At 40.2% G+C, this 21176-nt stretch overlaps 1 protein-coding gene and 1 non-coding gene across 3 annotated transcripts in view; both read left to right on the top strand.

The window, feature by feature from the left end:
• LOC145358209 (uncharacterized) overlaps positions 1 to 15897 on the top strand; it is a 33088-nt gene extending 17191 nt beyond the window's left edge. For both annotated transcript variants that reach the window (XM_080212019.1, XM_080212018.1), the window contains exons 6-10: positions 294 to 522; positions 9990 to 10076; positions 11260 to 11325; positions 11982 to 12067; positions 14766 to 15897. In XM_080212019.1, the coding sequence (XP_080068145.1) occupies positions 294 to 522; positions 9990 to 10076; positions 11260 to 11325; positions 11982 to 12067; positions 14766 to 14920 (623 nt within the window). In that variant the 3' untranslated portion in view covers positions 14921 to 15897. The remainder of the gene's footprint in view (positions 1 to 293; positions 523 to 9989; positions 10077 to 11259; positions 11326 to 11981; positions 12068 to 14765) is intronic.
• On the top strand, positions 7564 to 7762 carry LOC145358454 (U2 spliceosomal RNA). Its single transcript, XR_013889478.1, has one exon. It is a non-coding gene; the product is annotated as a U2 spliceosomal RNA (small nuclear RNA).
• Positions 15898 to 21176: the final 5279 nt, after the last annotated feature.

Raw genomic sequence — 21176 nt, 5'->3', positions numbered from 1 at the left:
GGTGTCAAATTTTCTTTAATAATGTTGCTTTGAAACACCTTAGAACATCTTACTATGTTTTAAAAGTACATATTTAAGTGGAAGTTTTTGTTCGGAAATGGTAAAGCATCTAAAAATTTATTTTACTTTTATAGGAAGTGTTCTTGTGCTATATATATGCACAAATTCAGCAGTGTAACTACAGTACTAAATCATATTTGATCAATTTAAATTTTTGTTGTCTAGTTTCTTGTTGGATAAACACATTATGCTCAAAAATAAAATTCCCTAAAATGGATTTTCTTTTTAAACAGCAATTAATTTTGGACCCTGGAGTGAGGAGGAGGAGAAGGCATTAATAAAGATAATGGAGGAGGTTATGAAAAATAAGATACGAGAAACATCCCACGATCTAACAAACACAACTTTAAATACGAACAGTTATCTTCCAATCCTTCGTGAACAACTATACAAAGAAATTCCTTGGACTGCAGTTGCAGACCAAATGGAGCACAGAAATTGGACGCAGTGCAGGCAGAAATGGTGAGCCAATAATGATTGAGAGTGAAGAGTTTCATCTTTTTAAGGTTTGGAAGCAATATAGTTGTTATAGTGCGACTAAGATCTCATACTATTTTTTCATAATATATATTACTCTGTAACTAATTTCTCTACCTTAAAAAAAATGACCTTTTAAGATGACTGAAGCCATATCTGGCTGTAACCTTTGAACAAAAGAGCATGAAAAGAATTTGTGCCTCGTTATCTTTATCAATACTGTAATGACCGTGTGCAGCAAAGACATAATTCAGTGGGAGCTATATAACAGCCATCTCCATTTCATAAGCTGAGTGGTCTGCTAGGACAAAACCCTGGAATCTTCCTTTCAAAGAATCCCAGACAAAGGAATATACACCCAATGTCAAAATCCAACTGAAAATGTGGGAGTTATGTGATGTGACTCCCCTAGCTGGGAGAGCCAGTTACATTATGTTGCTGGACTGCAAGGCAGTCTACTATCTTTCCAGCTCAGAAAAGTGGCTCTGTCCAGGTTTGAGTGCTTGACCCCTGTTTCTGCTGGAATCTCTGAACTGTACCGTCTACAAGATTTTTTGATTTCTATAAACGAGGCTTTATGGGAATCATTTGTTTACACCCCTAATTGTAAATTACACCAAGTTCTAGAGACTTAACCATGGCAAGAAAGAACATTTCCAGGTTTCAGAAAGTTTATTAACCGCCAAAAAGGTAACCAGTCAGAAAGATAAAATGCAATGTCAATTAACAGCAATTAGCAGTAATTAACAAAGCTTAACTTTAACAATTGAACAAACTTCTCAGCATTCTTCCAAACCAAGTCATGAAGTGATGACTCCAAAAATCATTGATAACAGCTCTCCATAAATGCTTCTCTCCCTACCGTTCTCCATAAACGCTTCATCCTATATTTCAAAATGACTTATCAAGACCTCATACCGTAAAATATTGAAAGCCCACCTTAGCCAATTGTTCTATGACTTGTCAATAATTAAATAAGAATTAGCCGATTAATATGTTAGTTAATGACATATGTCATTAGCTTTAAAACCATGCTTTTTCTTAAACTATATTGGACTTCAGTAAGGCCTTTGACCAGGTCCCTCATGGTGCAGCAGGAGAAGTCGCATGGGATCAGAGGTGAGGTCATAAGGTGGTTTCGAAACTGCCACTCACCTGATGAAGAAGCAGTGCTCCAAAAGCTAATGGCTTTTGCTATCAAATAAACCTGTTGGACTTTAATCTGGTGTTGTGAAACTTCTTACTCGGCCAGAGAAGATAGAGGGTAGCAGTGGAACAGTTCCAAGTAGAGGGCTGTGACAAGTAGCGTTCTCAAGGATCAGTGCTGGGACCTTTGCTGTTTGTAATATGTATAAATGATTTGGAGGAAAATGTAACTGGATTGATTCGTAAGTTTGCCGACAAATCGAAGGTTGGTGGATTTGTGGATAGCGATGAGGACCATCAGAGAATACACAGGACATAGATCAGTTGGAGATTTGGGTGGAGAGATGGCAGATGGAGTTTAACCTGGACAAATGTGAAGTAAAGCATTTTGGAATGTCTAATACAGAAAGGAAATATACAGTAAATGGCAGAACCTTTAAGAATATTGATAGGCAAAGAGATCTAGGTGTACAGGTACACAGGCCGTTGAAAGTGGCAATGCAGGTGGAGAAGGTAGTCAAGAAGGCACACGGCATGCTTACCTTCATCGGCCGGGGCATTGAGTTTAAAAATTGGCAAGTCGAGTTACAACTTTATAGAACCTTAGTTCGGCTGCACTTGGAATATTCTGATCGCCGCACTACCGAAGGATATGGAGGCTTTGGAGAGGGTACAGAAAAGATTTACCAGGATGTTGCCTGGTATGGAAGGCATTAGCTATGAGGAGAGGTTGGAGAAACTTGATGCGTTCTCACTGGAACGACGGAGGTTGAGGGGCGACCTCACAGAAGTCTACAAGACGAGAGGCATGGACAGAGTGGATAGTCAGAAGCTTTTTCCCAGGGTGGAAGAGTCAATTACTAGGGGCTTAGGTTTAAGGTGCAAGGGGCAAGGTTTAAAGGAGATGTATGAGGCAATTTTTTTACAACTAGAGTAATGGGTGCCTGGAACTTGTTGGAGGTAGTGGAAGTGGATACGGTAGTGATTTTTAAGGGGTGTCTTGACAAGAACATGAGTAGGATGGGAATAGAAGGATATGGTTTCTGGAAGGGTAGGGGGATTTTAGTTCAGTTGGGCAGCATGGTTGGTGCAGGCTTGGAGGGCCGAAGGGTTCTTTGTTCTTATATCTCTTTAATTTGAGGTTAGCATGGTGGCACAGTGGGTAGCACTGCTGCCTCTCAGCGCTAGGAACCCGGGATCAATTCCAGTCCTCTGTGGAGTTTGCACATTCTCCTTGTGTCTGCATGGGTTTCCTCCGAGTGCTCTGGTTTCCTCCCACAGTCCAAAGATGTGTGGGTTAGGTGGATTGGTCATGCTAAATTGCCTCTTAGTGTCGGGGGAATTAACAGGGTAAATATGTGAGGGTTAAGGGGTTGGGCCTGGGTGGGATTGTTGTCAGTGCAGGCTTGATGGGCCAAATGGCCTCCTTCTGCACTGGAGGGATTGTATGAGGTAGGCTGAGTGTCAACCAATAATTTGTTAACACAGTTGTCTATCATTTGGAGTTGAGTCTCCTTAAACAAGGGCCAATTCTGTCCTCTTAATCAAGGTTAACAAGTCATGTTAACTCTTTTAATTCTGTGGCCTGAGACTACAGAAGAACAATTTAAATGTCTGTATTAATAATCAACTGTTAATATATTCATAATAATTTGTGTCTATATTTCCAGCCTAACATCTATTAATCTATCAAGATCTATTCACATATCTAATTATCTATCAACGTTCTCTTACGGTTAACGTGCAGGTTCAGTCGACGGTTAGGAAGGCAAATGCAATGTTAGCATTCATGTTGAAAGCAGGGATGTACTTCTAAGGCTGTATCAGGCTCTGGTCAAACCCCATTTGGAGAATTGCGAGCAGTTTGGGGCCCCATATCTAAGGAAGGATGTGCTGGCTTTAGAAAGGGTCCAGAGGAGCTTCACAAGAATGATCCCTGGAATAAAGAGTTTGTTGTATGAGGAATGGTTGAGGACTCTGGGTCTGTACTCATTGGAGTTTAAAATGATGGGGTGGGGGGGTAATCTTATTGAAACTTACAGGATACTGCGAGGCCTGGAAAGAGTGGATGCGGAGAGGATGTTTCCACTAGTAGGAAAAACTAGAACCAGAGGGCACTACTTCAGGCTGAAGGGATGCTTCTTTAAAACAGAGACGAGGAGGAATTTCTTCAGCCAGAGAGTGGTGAATCTGTGGAACTCTTTGCTGCAGAAAGCTGTGGAGGCCAGAGTGTCTCTAAGACAGAGATAGGTAGGTTGTTGATTAATAAGGGGATCAGGGGTTATGTGGAAAAGGCAGGAGAATGGGAAAGAGGAAAAAAATATCAGCCATGATTGAATGGCGGAGCAGACTTGCTGGGGCCAGTGATCTAATTCTGCTCCCGTGTCTTATGGTCGAATGAATTACTTATTCTTTAATTGTCTCACAATTAAGACTGTCTACATATTTAATCTGGCTGGTTTCCAGTAATATTGGTTTAGCTTATATTAAAATATCAATTTTAGCAGAAAATGCTTTAGAACATATTAATTCAAACTACAAAATGATAGTCACAATAAAACTAATGATTTTTTGAAACTACAAGACTGATTTATGTCCATGTGCTTATCTCATTATGGAAGTGAACTTTACTGGAAAAGTAAAGTGACTCTGAGTTTGCTGTGGCATTAGTAATAGAAATCAGATCGCACCAAAAAACAAAAGTACCACTGCTTATAAAGGGAAGGGAAGCAAAATATTATAATCCCCGTTGGTGTTATAACTGGACAGGAAGATCCCAGAATGGAATCCTGGCTCAATTAAACATAACTTTTCTTATTATAAAATATGGAAGAACAGGGTCACAGGACTGCTAATTGATTTTAACAACAAGAATATGACAAAATGGATTATGATGCAATGACCCTTTACTCTCTTCCCCCCCACCCTTTAGCAATTACACACAGATTTTAAAATTAACAAAAATTACAAAGTGTATATTAAGCTACATTGGTCTCACAAAAACACACAGTACATTTTAGGTGCACAATTGTTTTAAGATTCAGTCCTGTCTAAGTCCAAGTGAATGTCTGGTTTCTCTTCAAAAATCACAGAACAGAATCACTACAGTGCAGAAGGAGGCCATTTGGCCCTTCAGCCCTATGCCTGTTACCCTACTAATCCCCCTAACCTGCACATCTTGGGGCATTAAGGCAAAATTTAGCATGGCCAAGCAACCTAACCTGCACATATTTGGACACTGGGAGGAAACTGTAGCATCTGGAGAAAACCCGCACACACTGTGAGAGTGTACAAACTACACAGTCACCTAAGGCTGGAATCAAAACTGGATTCCTGGTGCTGTGAGGTGGCGGTGCTAACCACTGTGATACCATGGTGAACATCGTACTGTGAGCCACCTTGTCTCACTGAACTCTGGCTTCTGCACAACTGATTTCAAATTCCGTTTTCAAAAGTCACACTTTAAAATTTTCTTCAAAATTATGCTTTTCCTCCTGTTACTTCCATCAAAGTTTTGCTTTCAGGTTTTACAACTCTTCCTTCCTTCAGGTTTGCTTTGCCTTAAAAGCTTTTACACAAACTCTGAGGTCCAGCCACCGATTCCCAAAATTATTTAAAATAATAACTCCCAATCTGTAGTAATTTCCCCTAAACGATAGCACTTCAGAACATTGAATACAAGAGTTGGAAAGTCTTGTTGAAGTTGTACAAGACATTGGTGAAGCCACACTTGGAATACTGTGGACAGTTCTGATCACTATATTATAGAAAGCATATTATTAAACTAGAAAGAGTGCAGAAAAGATTTACTAGGATGCCATCAGGACTTGATGTTTGAGTTATAAGGAGAGGTTGGATGGACTGGGACTTTTTTCTCTGGAGTGTAGGAGGCTGAGGGGTGATCTTATAGAGGTCTGTAAAATAATGAGGGCACAGATCAGCTAGATAGTCAGTGTCTTTTCCAAAAGGTAGGGGAATCTAAACCTAGAGAGAGGAGAAATGCAAAAGGGTCCAGAGACCCTTTTTCACACAGAAGGTAGTAAGAATCTGGAACAAGCTGTCAGAGTTAGTAGTAGAGGTATGTACAATTTTGTCTTTTAAAAAGTGTTTAGATAGTTACTAAGATGGCTATCGAGGGATGTAGGCCAAACGCAAGCAGTTTGGACTAGCTTAGTCGTTTTTTTGAAAAAAAGGCAGCATGGACAAGTTGGGCTGAAGAACCTGTAATCCTGTAAACCTCTATGACTCTAACAAGATCCAAGCTGACAAGATGAGACATTCCACATGGAGTTTGGGCCATGAAAATGTTACTAGGACATATGTGGTCATTTCGAGCTCAAGTCATAGAAAGTTCTCATTAAGCCATTACCACTCTTGAGAGATTCGCATCAGTTTTGAGCCATTTCCAACTGATTGAGACAAGACAACAAAAATTGGCTTGAATGGGTCCAAGAAGCGGCACAGTGGTGGCAAAGTGGTTACCACTGCTGCCTCAAAATGCCAGGGACGAGGTTTGATCCCAAGCTTGGATGACTGTCTGTGCACAGTCTGCACATTCTCCCCATGTCTGTGTGGGTTTCCTCCGGGTGCTCCGGTTTCCTTCCACAGTCCAAAGATATGCAGGTTAGGTGGTTTGGCTATGTCAAATTGCCCTTTAGTGTCGGGGACTAGCTAGGGTACATGCATGGAGTTATGAGGATAGGGCCTGGGTAGGATTGTGGTCGGTGCAGACTCAATAGGCTGAATGGCCTCTTTCTGCACTGTAAGATTCTATGATATATTTCTGGCCTCTCAAAATCCAATGCCCTTTCAACCCTGACTTTACTGAACAGGAATCTGTTCTGGTTCCCAGTTAACTCTGTTCTGTTAACTCCACACTTCTTGAGAAACTTCTCTTCATTTCTCTAGTTTGCTTAACTGGAACCTGCACATCTTTGGATTGCGAGAGGAAACCCATGCAGACACAGGAAGAACATGCAAGCTCCGCACGGACAGTCACCCAAGGCCTGAATCAAATCCAGGTCCCTGGAGATATGAGGCAACAGCCTTTGTCCAAACATTAAATTAAGTGCACATATGAATAGAAATAATGCTATTCCTTATCTCTAATGTTTACCAATACAAGTATAAATCCTTAAAACTATTTTTGTTTTGCTAACACAAATCACGTACACCTTTCTGCTTATGAACAGATGGTGAGAAGGGAAATTTAAATTGTTTAAAGAACCTCTCCTGTCTGTAACATAATAAAAGTTACATTAACTTCCTTTCCAATGAAGTACAAGGTGAACTTGAGAATTCTTTGCACTTCTGCAGACTTTAAACCCCTCCTGCTGGAAATTACACTATTATGACAGAGAAACTCTTTGCCTGTTCCATCTGTCAGTTGTCCATTTTGTGATGTTGAATATAAGGCTGTCTATAGACAGCATAACAAGTCACAAGTAGAAGCACTTTGTCATTTATGATTTGTTTTAGTTTTGATGTGGAGATGCCGGACTGGGGTAAGCACAGTAAGAAGTTTCACAACACCAGGTTAAAGTCCAACAGGTTTATTTGGTAGCATAAGCTTTCGGATCGTGCTACTTCTTCAGGTGAGTGAAGAGTTGTGTTCACAAATAGGGCATACATTGACACAAACTCAATTTACAAGATAATGGTTGGAATGTGAGTCTTTACAGGGAATCGAGTCTTTACAATTACAGACAATGTGAGCAGAGAGAGGGTTAAGCACAGTTTAAAGAGGTGTGAATTGTCTCCAGCCAGGACTGTCAGTGAGATTTTGCAAGCCCAGGAAAGTCGTGGGGGTTATAAATAGTGTGACGTGAACCGAAAATCCCGGTTGAGGCCGTCCTTGTGCGCAGAACTTGGCTATCTGTTTTCGCTTCTCGGCCTTTTGGCTAAGATCAAGTATAGTATTGACATGCTGCACTTGGTTGAAATCATTAGGTTACATTTCAGCTTCATTTGAAGCAATTTTTTAAAGCAGCATCTCGGCCTTTTGGCTAAGATGCAAATAAGATCAAGCCTTGGAGGAGGAGCCACACCTACTCCAATCAGCTTGGATCATGTAGATCAAGCCCAGGACAGGTGGTGAGAGCTCTGTCTTGTTAACGTGGATCGGGAATGTCTCAACTTGTAGGGAGTCTGAATTGGATTTGATTTGATTGGATTGGATTGGAATAAAGTTTAAAATAAAAAAAGATCTGTTTTTGCTCAGTGATTCTGCGTTGTCATGTATTGTGAAGGCCTCGGAGAATGCTTACCCGAAGGAATGCCTGTGACTCCTGAAGTATTCCCAAACAGGAAAGGAATACTTCTGCCTGGTGATTGTCAAGCGGTGTTCATTCATTCCTTGTTGTAGCATCTGCATGGTCTCGCCAATGTACTATGCCTCGGGACATCCTTTCCTGCAGCATATTAGGTAGACAACATTGGCCGAGTCGCAAGAGTATGTACTGTGTACCTGGTGGAAGGCGTTCTCATGTGACATGATGGCATTCGTGTTGACGATCTGGCACATCTTGCAGAGGTTGCTTTGGCAGGGTTGTGTGGTGTCCTGGTCACTGTTCTCAAGGCTGCGTAGTTTGCTGCAGACAGTGGTCTGTTTGAGGTTGTGCGGTTGTTTGAAGGCAAGAAGTGGGGATGGCCTTGGCGAGATGTTCATCTTCCCTTCTTGTCAGGAACACTTCAGCAGTCACAGGCATTCAGCCTCTGATCTTCAGGTAAGCATTCTCCAAGGCGGCCTTCACGATGCAGAATCGCTGAGCAGAAACTGATAGCCAAGTTACGCACACACGAGGATGACCTCAACCAGGATCTTGGATTCATGTCATACTATCTGTAACCCCCATGACTTGTCTGCCTTGCAAAATCTCACTAACTGTCCTGGCTGGAGACAATTCACACCTCTTTAACTGTGCTTAACCCTCTCTCCCCTCATATTATCTGTACATGTAAAGACTTGATTACCTGTAAATACTTGCATTCCAACCATTATTGTACAAATTGAGTTTGTGACCATGATTGCCTTGTTTTAGTTTGTCAGTATCAGTTTGAACTTACTCTAATGTCACATTGCAGACAAACAATTGTGGAATTCTATTATATGCGTAAAAAAACTTGTTTTATAACTGGATTATCAAATAATCATTTAATGTATGGTTAATGTACGGTTACTCTAACATACAATTTTTACTATTTGGACTTTCTTAATTTTGAGCAATTGCAAGATCTTTTACATAAGAACATAAGAAATAGGAGCAGGAGTAGGCCATCTAGCCCTTCGAGCCTGCCCCGCCATTCAATAAGATCATGGCTGATCTGTTGTGGCTCAGTTCCACTTTCCCGCCCTCTCCCCATAACCCTTAATCCCCTCTCTTATCAAGAACCCATCAACCCGCTTCTTAAAAATATTTAGTGAGGCAGCCGCCACCACTTCAACGGGCAGAGAATTCCAGAGATTCACCACCCTTTGAGTGAAGAAGTTCCTCCTCAACTCCGTTCTAAACCGCCTCCCCTTTATCTTGAGGCTGTGCCCCCTAGTCCTACTGTCTTTTTTGAGCGGGAAGAGTCTCTCCACCTCTATCCTATCCATCCCATTCATCATCTTATACGTCTCAATGAGATCTCCCCTCATTCTTCTAAACTCTAGCGAGTACAAGCCTAGTTTATTCAGCCTCTCCTCATAGCTCAACCCCCTCAACTCCGGTATCAGCCTAGTAAACCTCCTCTGCACTCCCTCCAGGGCCAAAATATCCTTGCGCAGGTACGTTGAGAATAATTACCAATGTCAAACAATTTCAACCACAACGTGTTTCTTTAACGTTGTAAAACATGCTATGGCCTTTGGGTTACTGAACAAGCATGTTTCTCATCTTTTATTGTTATGATGCACCCGATATTTTGAAAATCATTTATAAACTAAGAACTGGGCTGCAAGCAAATTCACATAATGAGACTAATATAGGCAGGCTATTGTTAAGGAGCCTGAGGTGTACCTGGAGTTCTTGAAGGGAAGTAAGCCAGCTGTGTCAACATTTAATGGCATTAAAACATGACTCAGAATCTGGAATTTGGAAGTGTGCTGAAATTCCTGCACAAGAAATTCCTGCCGGATTGGTGTCATGTATTTAATGCATTAGTTCACCAAAATACCCAACTAAAGCCAATCATTTGCTGTTGGGATTAAATGCCTTGGTGCAGTATGGTTGTGTGCTTTGCTAAATCATGATATTTAAATAATCATGCCTTTAAAATCCCAAAATGAATGTAGTCAATTTAAGTTTCTTCTTATTCTGTGACAGGATGTACATACTGGCCGAAAAGATGTCTAACGGGATGAAATCACAACAATTTAATGCTTACCAGCTAAAAATCAATCTCATCAAAAGGTAAAGTGTACGTTTAAGGAAAGTATGAGGCAACAGATAACAATATTGTAGAGTAAAGGCTTCATATTAAAACATTCATACAATAAAAGTAGAACACTTTGAGTTAAATACCTGGTGAAAGAAATCGCAGGGTAACAAATTTAATTTGAAGACAATACTGCTGTTCATAAAGAGTGCAGTGCTTATCATCTAATAAAGTGTGTAACCAATTTAATGGCAGAAGTTGAAGTAGCCCACGTTTTGCAGTATTAATGATGAGACAGTTGGTGTTTACTGTCATTATTCCTCTGAAACTATAGCAACTTCTGGACTAAAAACTGGAAATGCGCAGCAGGTCAGGCAGCATCTTTGGAGAGAGAAACAGAGTTAACATGTCATGGGATCTTTTACATTCCAGCTGAAAGGGCAGATGTTTCTTTGGTTTTAATGTTTCATCCAGAGAACACCATCTTCAACAGTGTAGCATTCCTTCAAGACTGGGTCAGTCTTGATTATTGTGCTCAAGTCCTAGAGTGGGACTTCAACCCATAAATTTCTGACTTAGGCTATGAACTAAACTATGCCAGATGGTAAGGGGAACCCTTTTATAGTTCAGGGAAGGGGTGGGAACATAAGTGCGGGATGTGGTGGAGACTCGTTTAAAGCCTAGTCATTTTTAACTTTTCCAGTTCAGACAAAGGGTCATCAACCCGAAACATTCTTTCTTAAAACCTGTTGCGTTGTAACTTTTCCCGGATCTGATGAAATGTCATTGACCTGAAACATTCACACTGTTTTTCTGTTGTCACAGATGATGCCAGTCCTTCTGAGTATTCCAGCATTTTGCATTCCAATTTTCCTTCCAGTAGCTGCAGCATTTTTCTTTTTGTAACAACACCTGAAGTATATTAAATGTGGAAGTCCAAAAGTTGGTGCCAGTGATTCTATGTTTCGCCATGGTGGGTGGCTGTTGAATTTCCCTACAGACTGCAAACGAGAAAAATCATTAAATTGATAAGGACCTTCACCTTTACATTATTAGCCTCGCAGTTAAAAATCCTTTTCATCTTGTCAATGAGGTGTAATCGGCTTATTAGATTCATAATTATTTCTGTATATGGATTTTATTTTAATTTTATGTGAGATTTGGGAAAAGATTTGTCAATGAAAATTGGAGGCAAAAACCCTGTTTTATATTTTGTAGGTTGTACCTGTTGAAAGTTGATGATGTTAGTGATGTGGACTGGGAGGATCTTTGCAGCGTTATTGGGTAAACAGTATTAACTTTTTCATTTTTGTAATGTAGTAGCATAATCATAATAGCATCTCTGGGTGGACACAATTGATTTGGGGTTCCAAAACCTAATGGAATCAGATAGGTGGAAGTTCCACTCTGGGCTTATTATTCGGTGGAGTGATGCCTATTCTGTTTAAATCTTCTAAGAGGATGTGTAAATTATTTTTAATTAACAGATTATGTAATACTCCTATCTCATAGTGCCACATCTGAGACCCCAGGTGATGCTTCAAAGCATTTGATTAGTTGCTACAATTGTTTGTGACATTGTCTAAATCCATTCCATCAGATTACTATTATTGCTTCCGATTATCTAGTTTTATGATGTAGTCACATTCAGTGATGGACCAACCGTTTTAATGTATAGTTGTCATTCTGTTGGCATTCTATTGTTACTGGTGAACTGCATTCACCTGTCAGATGTGCCTACAGTATCTTATTATTGGCTCTTAAAAGTTTTCTAGGTGTTGAAAATATGAATTTATTTTCTATTTCAATGATTTTTTGATTATCACAATTACATTGCCTAAATCTCTCAGTGGAATTAGAAATAAAGTTCTGTTTTTCAACAACAAATTAAATTCACAGGGTTAACAGTTTGTGTGGTTATTTCCCTATTGTTTTTATAGAGATGTCCCTCCTTCCTTTGTTCAACGGATGTTCTATAGATTGAAAACTCGCTATGTACCTAATTGGTCCAGCAAATCCTTTGGCGGTCAGTATTTTAATTTTATATGGTTACTGGTAGCATCACTTCTTATGTTTCCACTTCACATTCTTTATGAGAACAGAGGGAGATCTTTTGATGGTTCAGCTTAATGCAGGGAGTAGTTGAGCCATAGGTCCCAGAGTTTTTCTCCAGTCTGTCTTGTTACTTGATCTCCGGTTAAGACATTAGTTGTGTGGTACAGTTGGCCTTGGCATAATTGTTTCTGGGGTTTGAAAAGGCTCTTGCAATATTTCTGTTATTGCTGATGATGTTGATTCACTTAGCAGTTGCACACCTCAATGTGTTAAAACATAATCATCTTGATTTAAAAAAAAATTGCTTTACATCAAATTTATAGAATCCCTACAGTACAGAAGGAGACCATTCAACCCATCAATTCTGCACTGACTCTCCGAAAGAGCATTTTACCCAGACCCACCATTGTCACAACTGTAATGCAAGGTTCAAATTTCAGCAAAGGCTATATGGGCCTTGACAATATTCTGGCAACAGTATAAAGAGTTGTGCTCCTAACCAAGCTGTTCCAGTATAGCTACAATATTCATTACATACCTCCACTCAGCAATGTGGAAAATTGCCCTGGGATGTCCTGTACACACAAAAACAGATCAAATCCAAAGCAGTCAAGTACTATCCCATCAGTCTACTCTTGATCATAAGTGATGGAAGTGGCCATCAGTAGTGCTACCAAGCGGCAATTGCTTAGCAATAACCTGCTCATTGACACTTAATTTGCGTGCCACCAGAGTAACTCAGCTCCTGACATTTCAGCCTTGGTTCAAATTAGAACAAAAGTAGCGGAATTCCACAGTTGAGAGTAACTGCCCTGAACATCAAGGCAACATTTGACTAAGTATGGCATCAAGGAGCCCGAGCAAAACTGGAGTCAGTATGAATCAGTGGGATGTGCGTGTGGTGAGGGGCACTACAGGTGACTCCTGAATCACAACAATGTGGTTGAGTGCCGTCTGAAATGGCCTAACAAGCCAATCAATTCAAGGGTAATAGTGATGGGTAGCAAATGCTGGCCTTGCCAGCAATGCCCATATCCTGTGGAGAAAAAAATGTTTGAGTAAATCGAACAACAGCTCTCACTGTCTGCACATACCCAGTAAAACACAAATCAGGAAGTGTCACCCAAGATACCTGCTCCTCCACGAGCTTCACTACACCAGTATCACAGTCTTCTATTTGGCATTAAAATACACTGACTGTGATATTACTTACCCACTTAACGCCCACAAAACTTGTTTACTCAAGTCATTGTTGCTTGCCCTGCTCATGGATCTCCTGTGTAGGGCACTGCACTGAACTAATTACTGCAAGTTGCTGCAAAAAAAGGTCCATTAAAAATCTGTGAGCTGTTGCAAGTATAATGAACAGCAAGTACTGTTAGTTTACAGTTTGATAGTGGGCCATAAAGGTAGATGTGTTTCTTGAGGGCCAAAATATGACTTTTAGTGAATACTACTGCACTTTTAGTACAACTCTGTGCACAAGGTGACTATTGTATACCAATACTTACCATGCCCTAACCTCCTCAGTAGCAAGTCCTGAAAATTGCATGTTTTCTTAATTTTGGAATCCTACATTCCATTCTGCTAAGATCATAAGCCATTGGAGCAGAATTAAGCCACTCAGCCCATTGTCTGCTCTGCCATTCAATCATGGCTGATATTTTTCTCTTCCCCATTCTCATGCCTTTTCCCCATAACCTCTGATCCCTTTATTAAATGAAGAACCTATCTATCTCTGTCTTAAAGACATGCAAAGACCCTGGCCTCCACAGCCTTCTGCAGCAAAGAGTTCCACACATTTGCCACTCTCTGGCTGAAGAAATTCCTCCTCATCTCTGTTTTAAAAGATCGTACCTTTAGCCTGAGGTTGTGCCCTCTGGTTCTAGTTTTTCCTACTAGTGGAAACATCCTTCCACATCCACTCTATCCAGGCCTCGTAGTGTCCTGAAAGTTTCAATAAGTTCCACCCCCTCATCCTTCTAAACTCCGAGTACAGATCCAAAGTCCTCAACCGTTTCTCATACGACGAGCTCTTCATTCCAGGGATCGTTCTTGTGAACCTCCTTTGGACCCTTTCCAAGGCAGCACATATAATCTGATTTATCTGATTCTGCATCAGAATTCAAGACTTTTGCTGATTTGAAACTTTCTCTTGTGTTGCTGGAAAAAGTGGGAGGCATTATCTTGACTAGTGTTGCTCTTCTGCATGTTAATATTTATTCAACAGTTCATTGCTAACAGTTTTCAAGAAATAATTTGTGTGGAATTGCAAATTGGTTTCTTGACCACATGAGTTAAAATAGAGTTCACATCCAAATGCGCATGTGCCTCTAGATTGCTTTACATTTTATGAATTTGTTTGGTTGGGCGTACAAAATAGATAATTAATTTGCCTTGAATTTGAATTCTAAATACAATGGTTGGCAAATCCAGGACTACAGCATAAATGTTACATTGTCTTGCATGCAGACCCTGGTGAAATGGCAATCTTGTGCTGCTTTGCAAATTATGTAATAAAAGCAATGAGGGTAAACATCTATACTTTGTGAAAGCCCACGACTGAAATGTTCACAAATATTAAATTATGTGGTTTATAGTTTTAAAAGAAAATATTATTGAAACAATGCCATGTTGTGCAAGTCAAATCTAACTTGAACATTTTACAGGTATTATAGACTTTCTGTATGAACAAATAATTCCAGAATTGGAAGCAGGGCTATTGAAACAGAATAACCCAGTTTATTGGATTGGAGCAGATGATCTTTGTCAGCCACTAAAACATGAGTTCCAATTACGTGAAATATTTGATGAGGAAGATTAAATTGAGAAAATACAAGAACATACTGGAACCTCGCTACAAATTTAAGTTGGACATTTTTACAAATGTACAAATTTAACTTGAACATTTTATAGGTATTATAGACTTTCTGTATGAATGAATAATTCCAGAATTGGAAGCAGGGCTAATGAAACAGAATAGCCCAGTTTATTGGATTGGAGCAGACGATCTTTATCAGCCACTAAAACATGAGTTCCAATTACGTGAAATATTTGATGATGAGGAAGATTAAATTGAGAAAATACAAGAACATACTGGAACTTCGCTAGAAATTTAAGTTGGAGAAACCATCTGAAAATTTCTTCTCGCAGCCTGGCATGATCTCCTGCAGTATTCTTTGTGATCGGCACTGATGCTACAATTTTAAAAGCAATACTGACAATGCAAAAATGTTGATATTCCCATTGTGGTCTCTCGAGACTTCTGGGTTTTTAAGACTTGACAATTTACTGTGTGCAAGGTTTTTTTTAATATGCTTTAATGAATGTTAGCCTAGCTGGAAGAAAGGCCAGCATTTATTTCCCATTTCTAATTTGTCCAAATAATTGCTGAAAAGATAATTCTTCAAACGATGTGCAGAAATAAGAAAATATAGAGCTCATAAACAATTCAAGCTATACCCAGAAACAGGAACACTTTTACACCTTTGATTATAAGATTCTATGAACAGTTAATGTTGATAATAGTTGGCTTGTATAAATGTTTTTAAAATTGTCAACTGTATTACAGATTTAAAAAATTGTGTAAACGGAAAAGCAAAATATTGTGGATACTAGAAATCTTAAATAAAAGAAATTGCTGGGAATATGCAGTTGTTGTAACAGCATCTCTGGAGAGAGAAACAATTAACCCTTTGGGTTGGATAAAAGATTGAGATAAAACATGAACTTGGTTTCTATCTTCTCAGATGCTGGCAAACCTGTGAGGTATTTCCAGCATTTTGTTTTTATAATTTTGAAGATGTTCATAATTTCTTACAATGGGAAAGGAGGCAGCTTGCTTGGAAAGTCAACATGAAATTTGTTCACTGTTTAAAATTATTCAGACTTGGCTTAATGTCTACATTTGCAGCACTTGCGGAAGGATATATTGGCCTTGGAGGAAGTGCAGAGGAGGTTCACTAGGCTGATACCGGAGATGAGGGGGTTGGACTATGAAGAGAGACTAAATAGACTAGGTCTGTACACGTTGGAGTTTAGAAGGATGAGGGGGGATCTTATAGAGGCGTATAAGATAATGAAGGGGATGGTTAGGGTAGAGGTAGAGAGATTCTTCCCACTTAGAAAGGATAGCAGGGCTAGAGGGCACAGCCTCAAGATAAGGGAGGTCAGTTTAGATCAGAGTTGAGGAGGAACTTCTTCAGTCAAAGGGTGGTGAACCTCTGGAATTCTCTGCCCATTGAAGTGGTGGAGGCTACCTCGCTAAATATATTTAAGTCACGGGTAGATAGGTTTTTGATAGTTGGGAATTAAGGGTTATGGGGAGAAAGCGGGAAAGTGGAACTGATCCACTTCAGATCAGCCATGGGGCAGGCTCGAAGGGCTAGATGGCCTGCTCCTGCTCCTATTTCTTATGTTCTTATATGAACAGCAGTAGGCCATTCAACCCTTCGAGCCTGCTCCGACATTTAATAAAATCATGTCTGATCTAATAGTGACCTCAGATCTGCATCCCATCTGCCCTCAATAACAATCATCCCCTGGCTTACCAAGGATCTACCTACCTCTGCCTGAAAAAAAATTCAAGGATTCTGTTTCCACTCTGTTAGTGTCCTGAGATGCATAGGTTAGAGGGATTAGTGAGTAAATATGTAGGAATGTGGGGGTAAGGCCTGGGTGGGATTGTGGTCGGTGCAGACTCGATGGGCCGAATGGCCTCTTTCTGTACTGTAGGGATTCTAAGTCACTGCCTTCTCAGAAGAAGAGTTCCAAAGTCAACCCGCCACACCCCCAGAGAATAGGTAAGCTCTTATTTTTAAACAGTGACTTCTAGTTCTAGATTCATCCACATGAGGAATCATCCACTCCACGTCCACCTTATCAAGACCCCTCAGGATCTTGTATGTTTCAATCAAGTCACCTCTTGCTCTTCTAAACTCCAGCCTGTCCAATCTTTTGTCAAGACAACCTGCCCATTCCTGGTATTAGTCTGGTAAGCTATGTTCCATGCATTTACATCCTTGAATAAATCAATACTGTACACAGTACTTCAAAAATCTTGTATCAAAATGATCAGCCAGGGCAATGGTAAATTATAATTGTTCTTAGTTCAGTTGGGAAATCAAGGATTTGGCATAAATCCTGAATCTGAAACAAAATGGAGCATAATATCAGGAAAATGCTTTAAAAAAATAACCATTTTCATTACATGAAACATGTAAAATGAATGGCATTTCAATGAAATGACTTTCATTTTGGTGAATACGGCAATTATTTTGCATTCATAGTTCTACAAGCAATAATTTTAGTGACTGAAAAGTTAACTTTTTGGTGCTTTTTGAGGGCCAGAATAGAACTCTTTACATGCGCACAAATACAAGGCTACATATTTGAAAGGCAACATCCTGACAATGCAGTACTTAGTGTCGTTCTGGACTTTGTGGTCTACTCTGGAGGGAGGGTTGAACCTACAACCAGCAAGTAGCTGGTTGTGGTTCCTGGGAATACAGGAGCCAGAGAAGGCCGTTCAATGAAATTCTGCCTGAACTTTATATACCTGTCTTTGTATCTCTCAATACTTTAAGCTAACAAAATTCAATCAATTGTAATTTTAAAATTAACAATAAATCTAATGTCAATTGCCATTTGCAGAAGAGTGTTCCAAACTTCCATCATCCTTTACATGAATAAGCGTTTGCTAATTTCACTCAGAGGTTTATTTATGGATCAGGAAATTGCACAAATTATTCCATTATTTGAAATGGAAAAGAGGTAGAGAAATGTCAGGTAACTATAGACCTGTGAGTCTAACAGTCACTGTGAAGAAACTAGTCCAGTTGAAATAGTGACAGATCATTTGGACAACTATGGGCTGATAAAAGGGAGTCACAGTGATAAGAGTTCAGGAGATGCAGAGAAGCAAAGGGTGCGTATTTACACACCACTGAAAGCTAGTGCACAGATACTGGCTTCTAGTGATTTGTGTTTATGGATAATCAAAAAGGCTTGATTATCACAAGGAAGTTGGAATGTAACAATGAGGAAGTGATGCTTCCTTGCCAGGGCCCAACTATGTTTAATTGTTGGTACCGCACCTAAGGGAAGATGTGTTGACATGGAGGAGAGGTGCCGTGTTCAATGGTAGGACAAAAAACTGCCACTATGGATACAATATGCTTGTTTGGAATGCTTGATTCCCGTTGCTATAAAAGCTGCATAAAGTTGCATAGGACCAAAACTTGCAATTTGAAACCACAAGCATAACTCTATGGGACAACTAATGAGGAGTTCAAATATACATCATCTATGTTACTGCAATTGGACACGAGGAACAGAGCTCAGTTTTTACACTTGGCGGTCGCAGCAATGCCTATTTCAAGTTTAGAGGCATGAGCTGCAGGTTTTACCTCACTGTTATGACCATTGTTTCCCTCTCACAGTAGTTAGTACTGCAGCCTCTCAGTGCCAGGGACCCGGGTTTGATTCCCTGCTTGGGTCACTGTCTGTACGGAGTCTGTACATTCTCCCTGTATCTGTGTGGGTTTTCTCCAGTTTCCTTCTACAGTCCAAAAGTGTGCTGGTTAGGTGCATTGTACTCAAACAGATGCCGGAATGTGGTGTCTAGGGGATTTTCATAGTAACTTCATCGCAGTGTTAACGTAAGCCTACTTATGACACTAATAAATAAACTTCAAATGTTTCTATACTTGATGTCCTGTTGTGGAGTGGGAACCTAATAAGGTTGTGTTATATCAGATTCTTGCCTACTTTAGAGCCTAGCCAATTTTCCTGCATCATTCCGGGTGGATTGAGTTTTATTAAGCACAAATCACATGCAAGTCAAGAATATGATTGAAGACCTAGCCAAAATATTTAACAATATCATCATCCTAAGAATGTTTGATGTCCCCCAGTTAAACTTTATTTATTAGTCACAAGTAAGGCTTACATTAACACTGAATGAAGTTACTGTGAAATCCCCCTAGTCACCACATTCCGGCGCCTGTTCGGGTCAGTCCATCTAACCAGCACATCTTTCAGACTGTGGGAGGAAACAGTGGAGCACCCAGAGGAAACCCACGCAGATGGGGGTGAATGTGCAAACTCCACACAGACAGTGACCCAAGCTGGAAATCGAACCTGGGTTCCTGGCACTGTGAGTCAGCAGTGCTAACCATTGTGCTGCCCAGTGTTGAGGAATCTACACCATGAAGAAAATGGTATATTTTCGTGGTTGTAAATTGGAGGAAATAGCTTTATATCATGGATAAATGTGGAAGGACATTTAGAATCCTGGCGATAATATTCATGCCTTTGTTATTCCAAATGTGTGGTACACTCTTAGATGCAAGAATCAACCAAGAGCTGTCTACCTTCTACATGAAAGATTCCATGGCAATATTTTAAAGAGCAGCGGAGTTATTCCTGGCCAATATTCATTCCTCAATCAAATTGTTGAAATAAATTATCTGGTCATCATCACCCTGTTATTTTGGGATCTTACTGTGCACAAATTGTTGCTATGTTTCCTGCAATACAACAGTGGCACACATACATGCTGTCACCCAATTACAAAATCTTTACCGTGCAGAAGGAATTTTGCTTATTGAGTCTCCACTGACATTTTGAAAGAGCATTATACCTAGTCCCACTGCCCTGTCTTATCCCTGAAATCTTGCAAATTCTTTTTGGATAGCAATCCAATTTCGCTCCATTGGTTGAAGCTGCCTCCACCACCCTCTCAGGAAGTTCATTCCAGATTCAAACTACCCTCGGTGAAAAAACTTCTTCCTCACATCACTTCAAGGTAAAGTGTTTTGGGATGTCCTATGAAATATGTTATATAATTGCAAGTCTTTATCACCTCTGGACTTGGCTATTCCAGTGTTTTCCTGGCCAGGTTTCCATTAGCCACTCTTCATAAGCTTGAGACCATCCAACACTGCTGCTCGTGTCAAGTCTTGTTTCCCTATCACCCTATGCTCGCTGACTTGCGTTGGTTCTGAGTAAGAAGTGCCTCAGGCGTATGAGCAGATAGATGAATGGGAAAGGAGATATTAATTGCAGAATGCTAAACAGCTGTTTGAAAGCAAAAAAGAGAAAACCAAAGGTATGACTGAAAGATGAAAAGAAAAAAAGTTGGGGATATGGGGGTGGGCACAAAGATTATGGTATGAAATTTGCCACCTTGCTATCCCAATGACCTCTTTGTTGGCCTACTGCAGTGCTCCAATGAAGCTCAACACAAGGTTGAGGAACAGCACCTGATTTTTCAATTAGGCACTTTACAGTATTCTGCACCAACTCTGAAAGTACATCCCACACAGGCCCTCCCCTCTGCCTAACCCATAACCCTGCACATTTACTATGGGTAATCCACCTAACCTGATTTTGATTTGATTTATTATTGTCACTTGTATTAGCATATAGTGAAAAGTATTGATTCTTGTACACTATACAAACAAAGCATATCCTTCATGGAGAAGGAAATGAGGGACTGCAGATTATAGTGTTACAGTCATAGCTAGGGTGTAGAGAAAGATTAACTTAATGCAAGGTTGGTCCATTCAAAAGTCTGAGGGCAACAGGAAAGAAACTGTTCTTGAGTTGGTTGGTACATGACCTCAAATTTTTGTATATTTTTCCCGATGGAAGAAGGTAGAAGAGAGAATGTCTGGGATGCATGGGGTCCTTAATTATGCTGGCTGCTTTGCCAAGGCAGCGGTAAGTGTAGACAGAGTCAATGGATGGGAGGCTGCTTTGCATAATGGATTGGGTTACATTCACAATCTTTTGTAGTTTCTTGTGATCTTCAGCAGGACACATGATCCACCCATTTAAAGGCAACCTGCACATCTTTGGACTGTGCAAAGCACCAAGAGGAAACCTATGCAGACTCGGGGAGAATGTGCAAACTCCACACAGGCAGTCACCCAAGGCTGGATTCAAACCCAAGTCGGTAATATAAGGAAGCAATACAAACTACATTAAAACTCCCTTTAGCCTTGCAGCACCAACACTTTTGTCATCTTTGTCACATTTCCATCTTTCACCCTTTTCCAAACCTTCCCTTTTGTTGC

This window comes from Carcharhinus amblyrhynchos, chromosome 25, assembly GCF_965287045.1.
Source record: "Carcharhinus amblyrhynchos chromosome 25, sCarAmb.v2.hapA, whole genome shotgun sequence".
NCBI classification, from domain to species: domain Eukaryota; kingdom Metazoa; phylum Chordata; class Chondrichthyes; order Carcharhiniformes; family Carcharhinidae; genus Carcharhinus; species Carcharhinus amblyrhynchos.
Note: the sequence above shows the minus strand (reverse complement) of the source record. Positions and strands in the feature narration are given on the sequence as shown.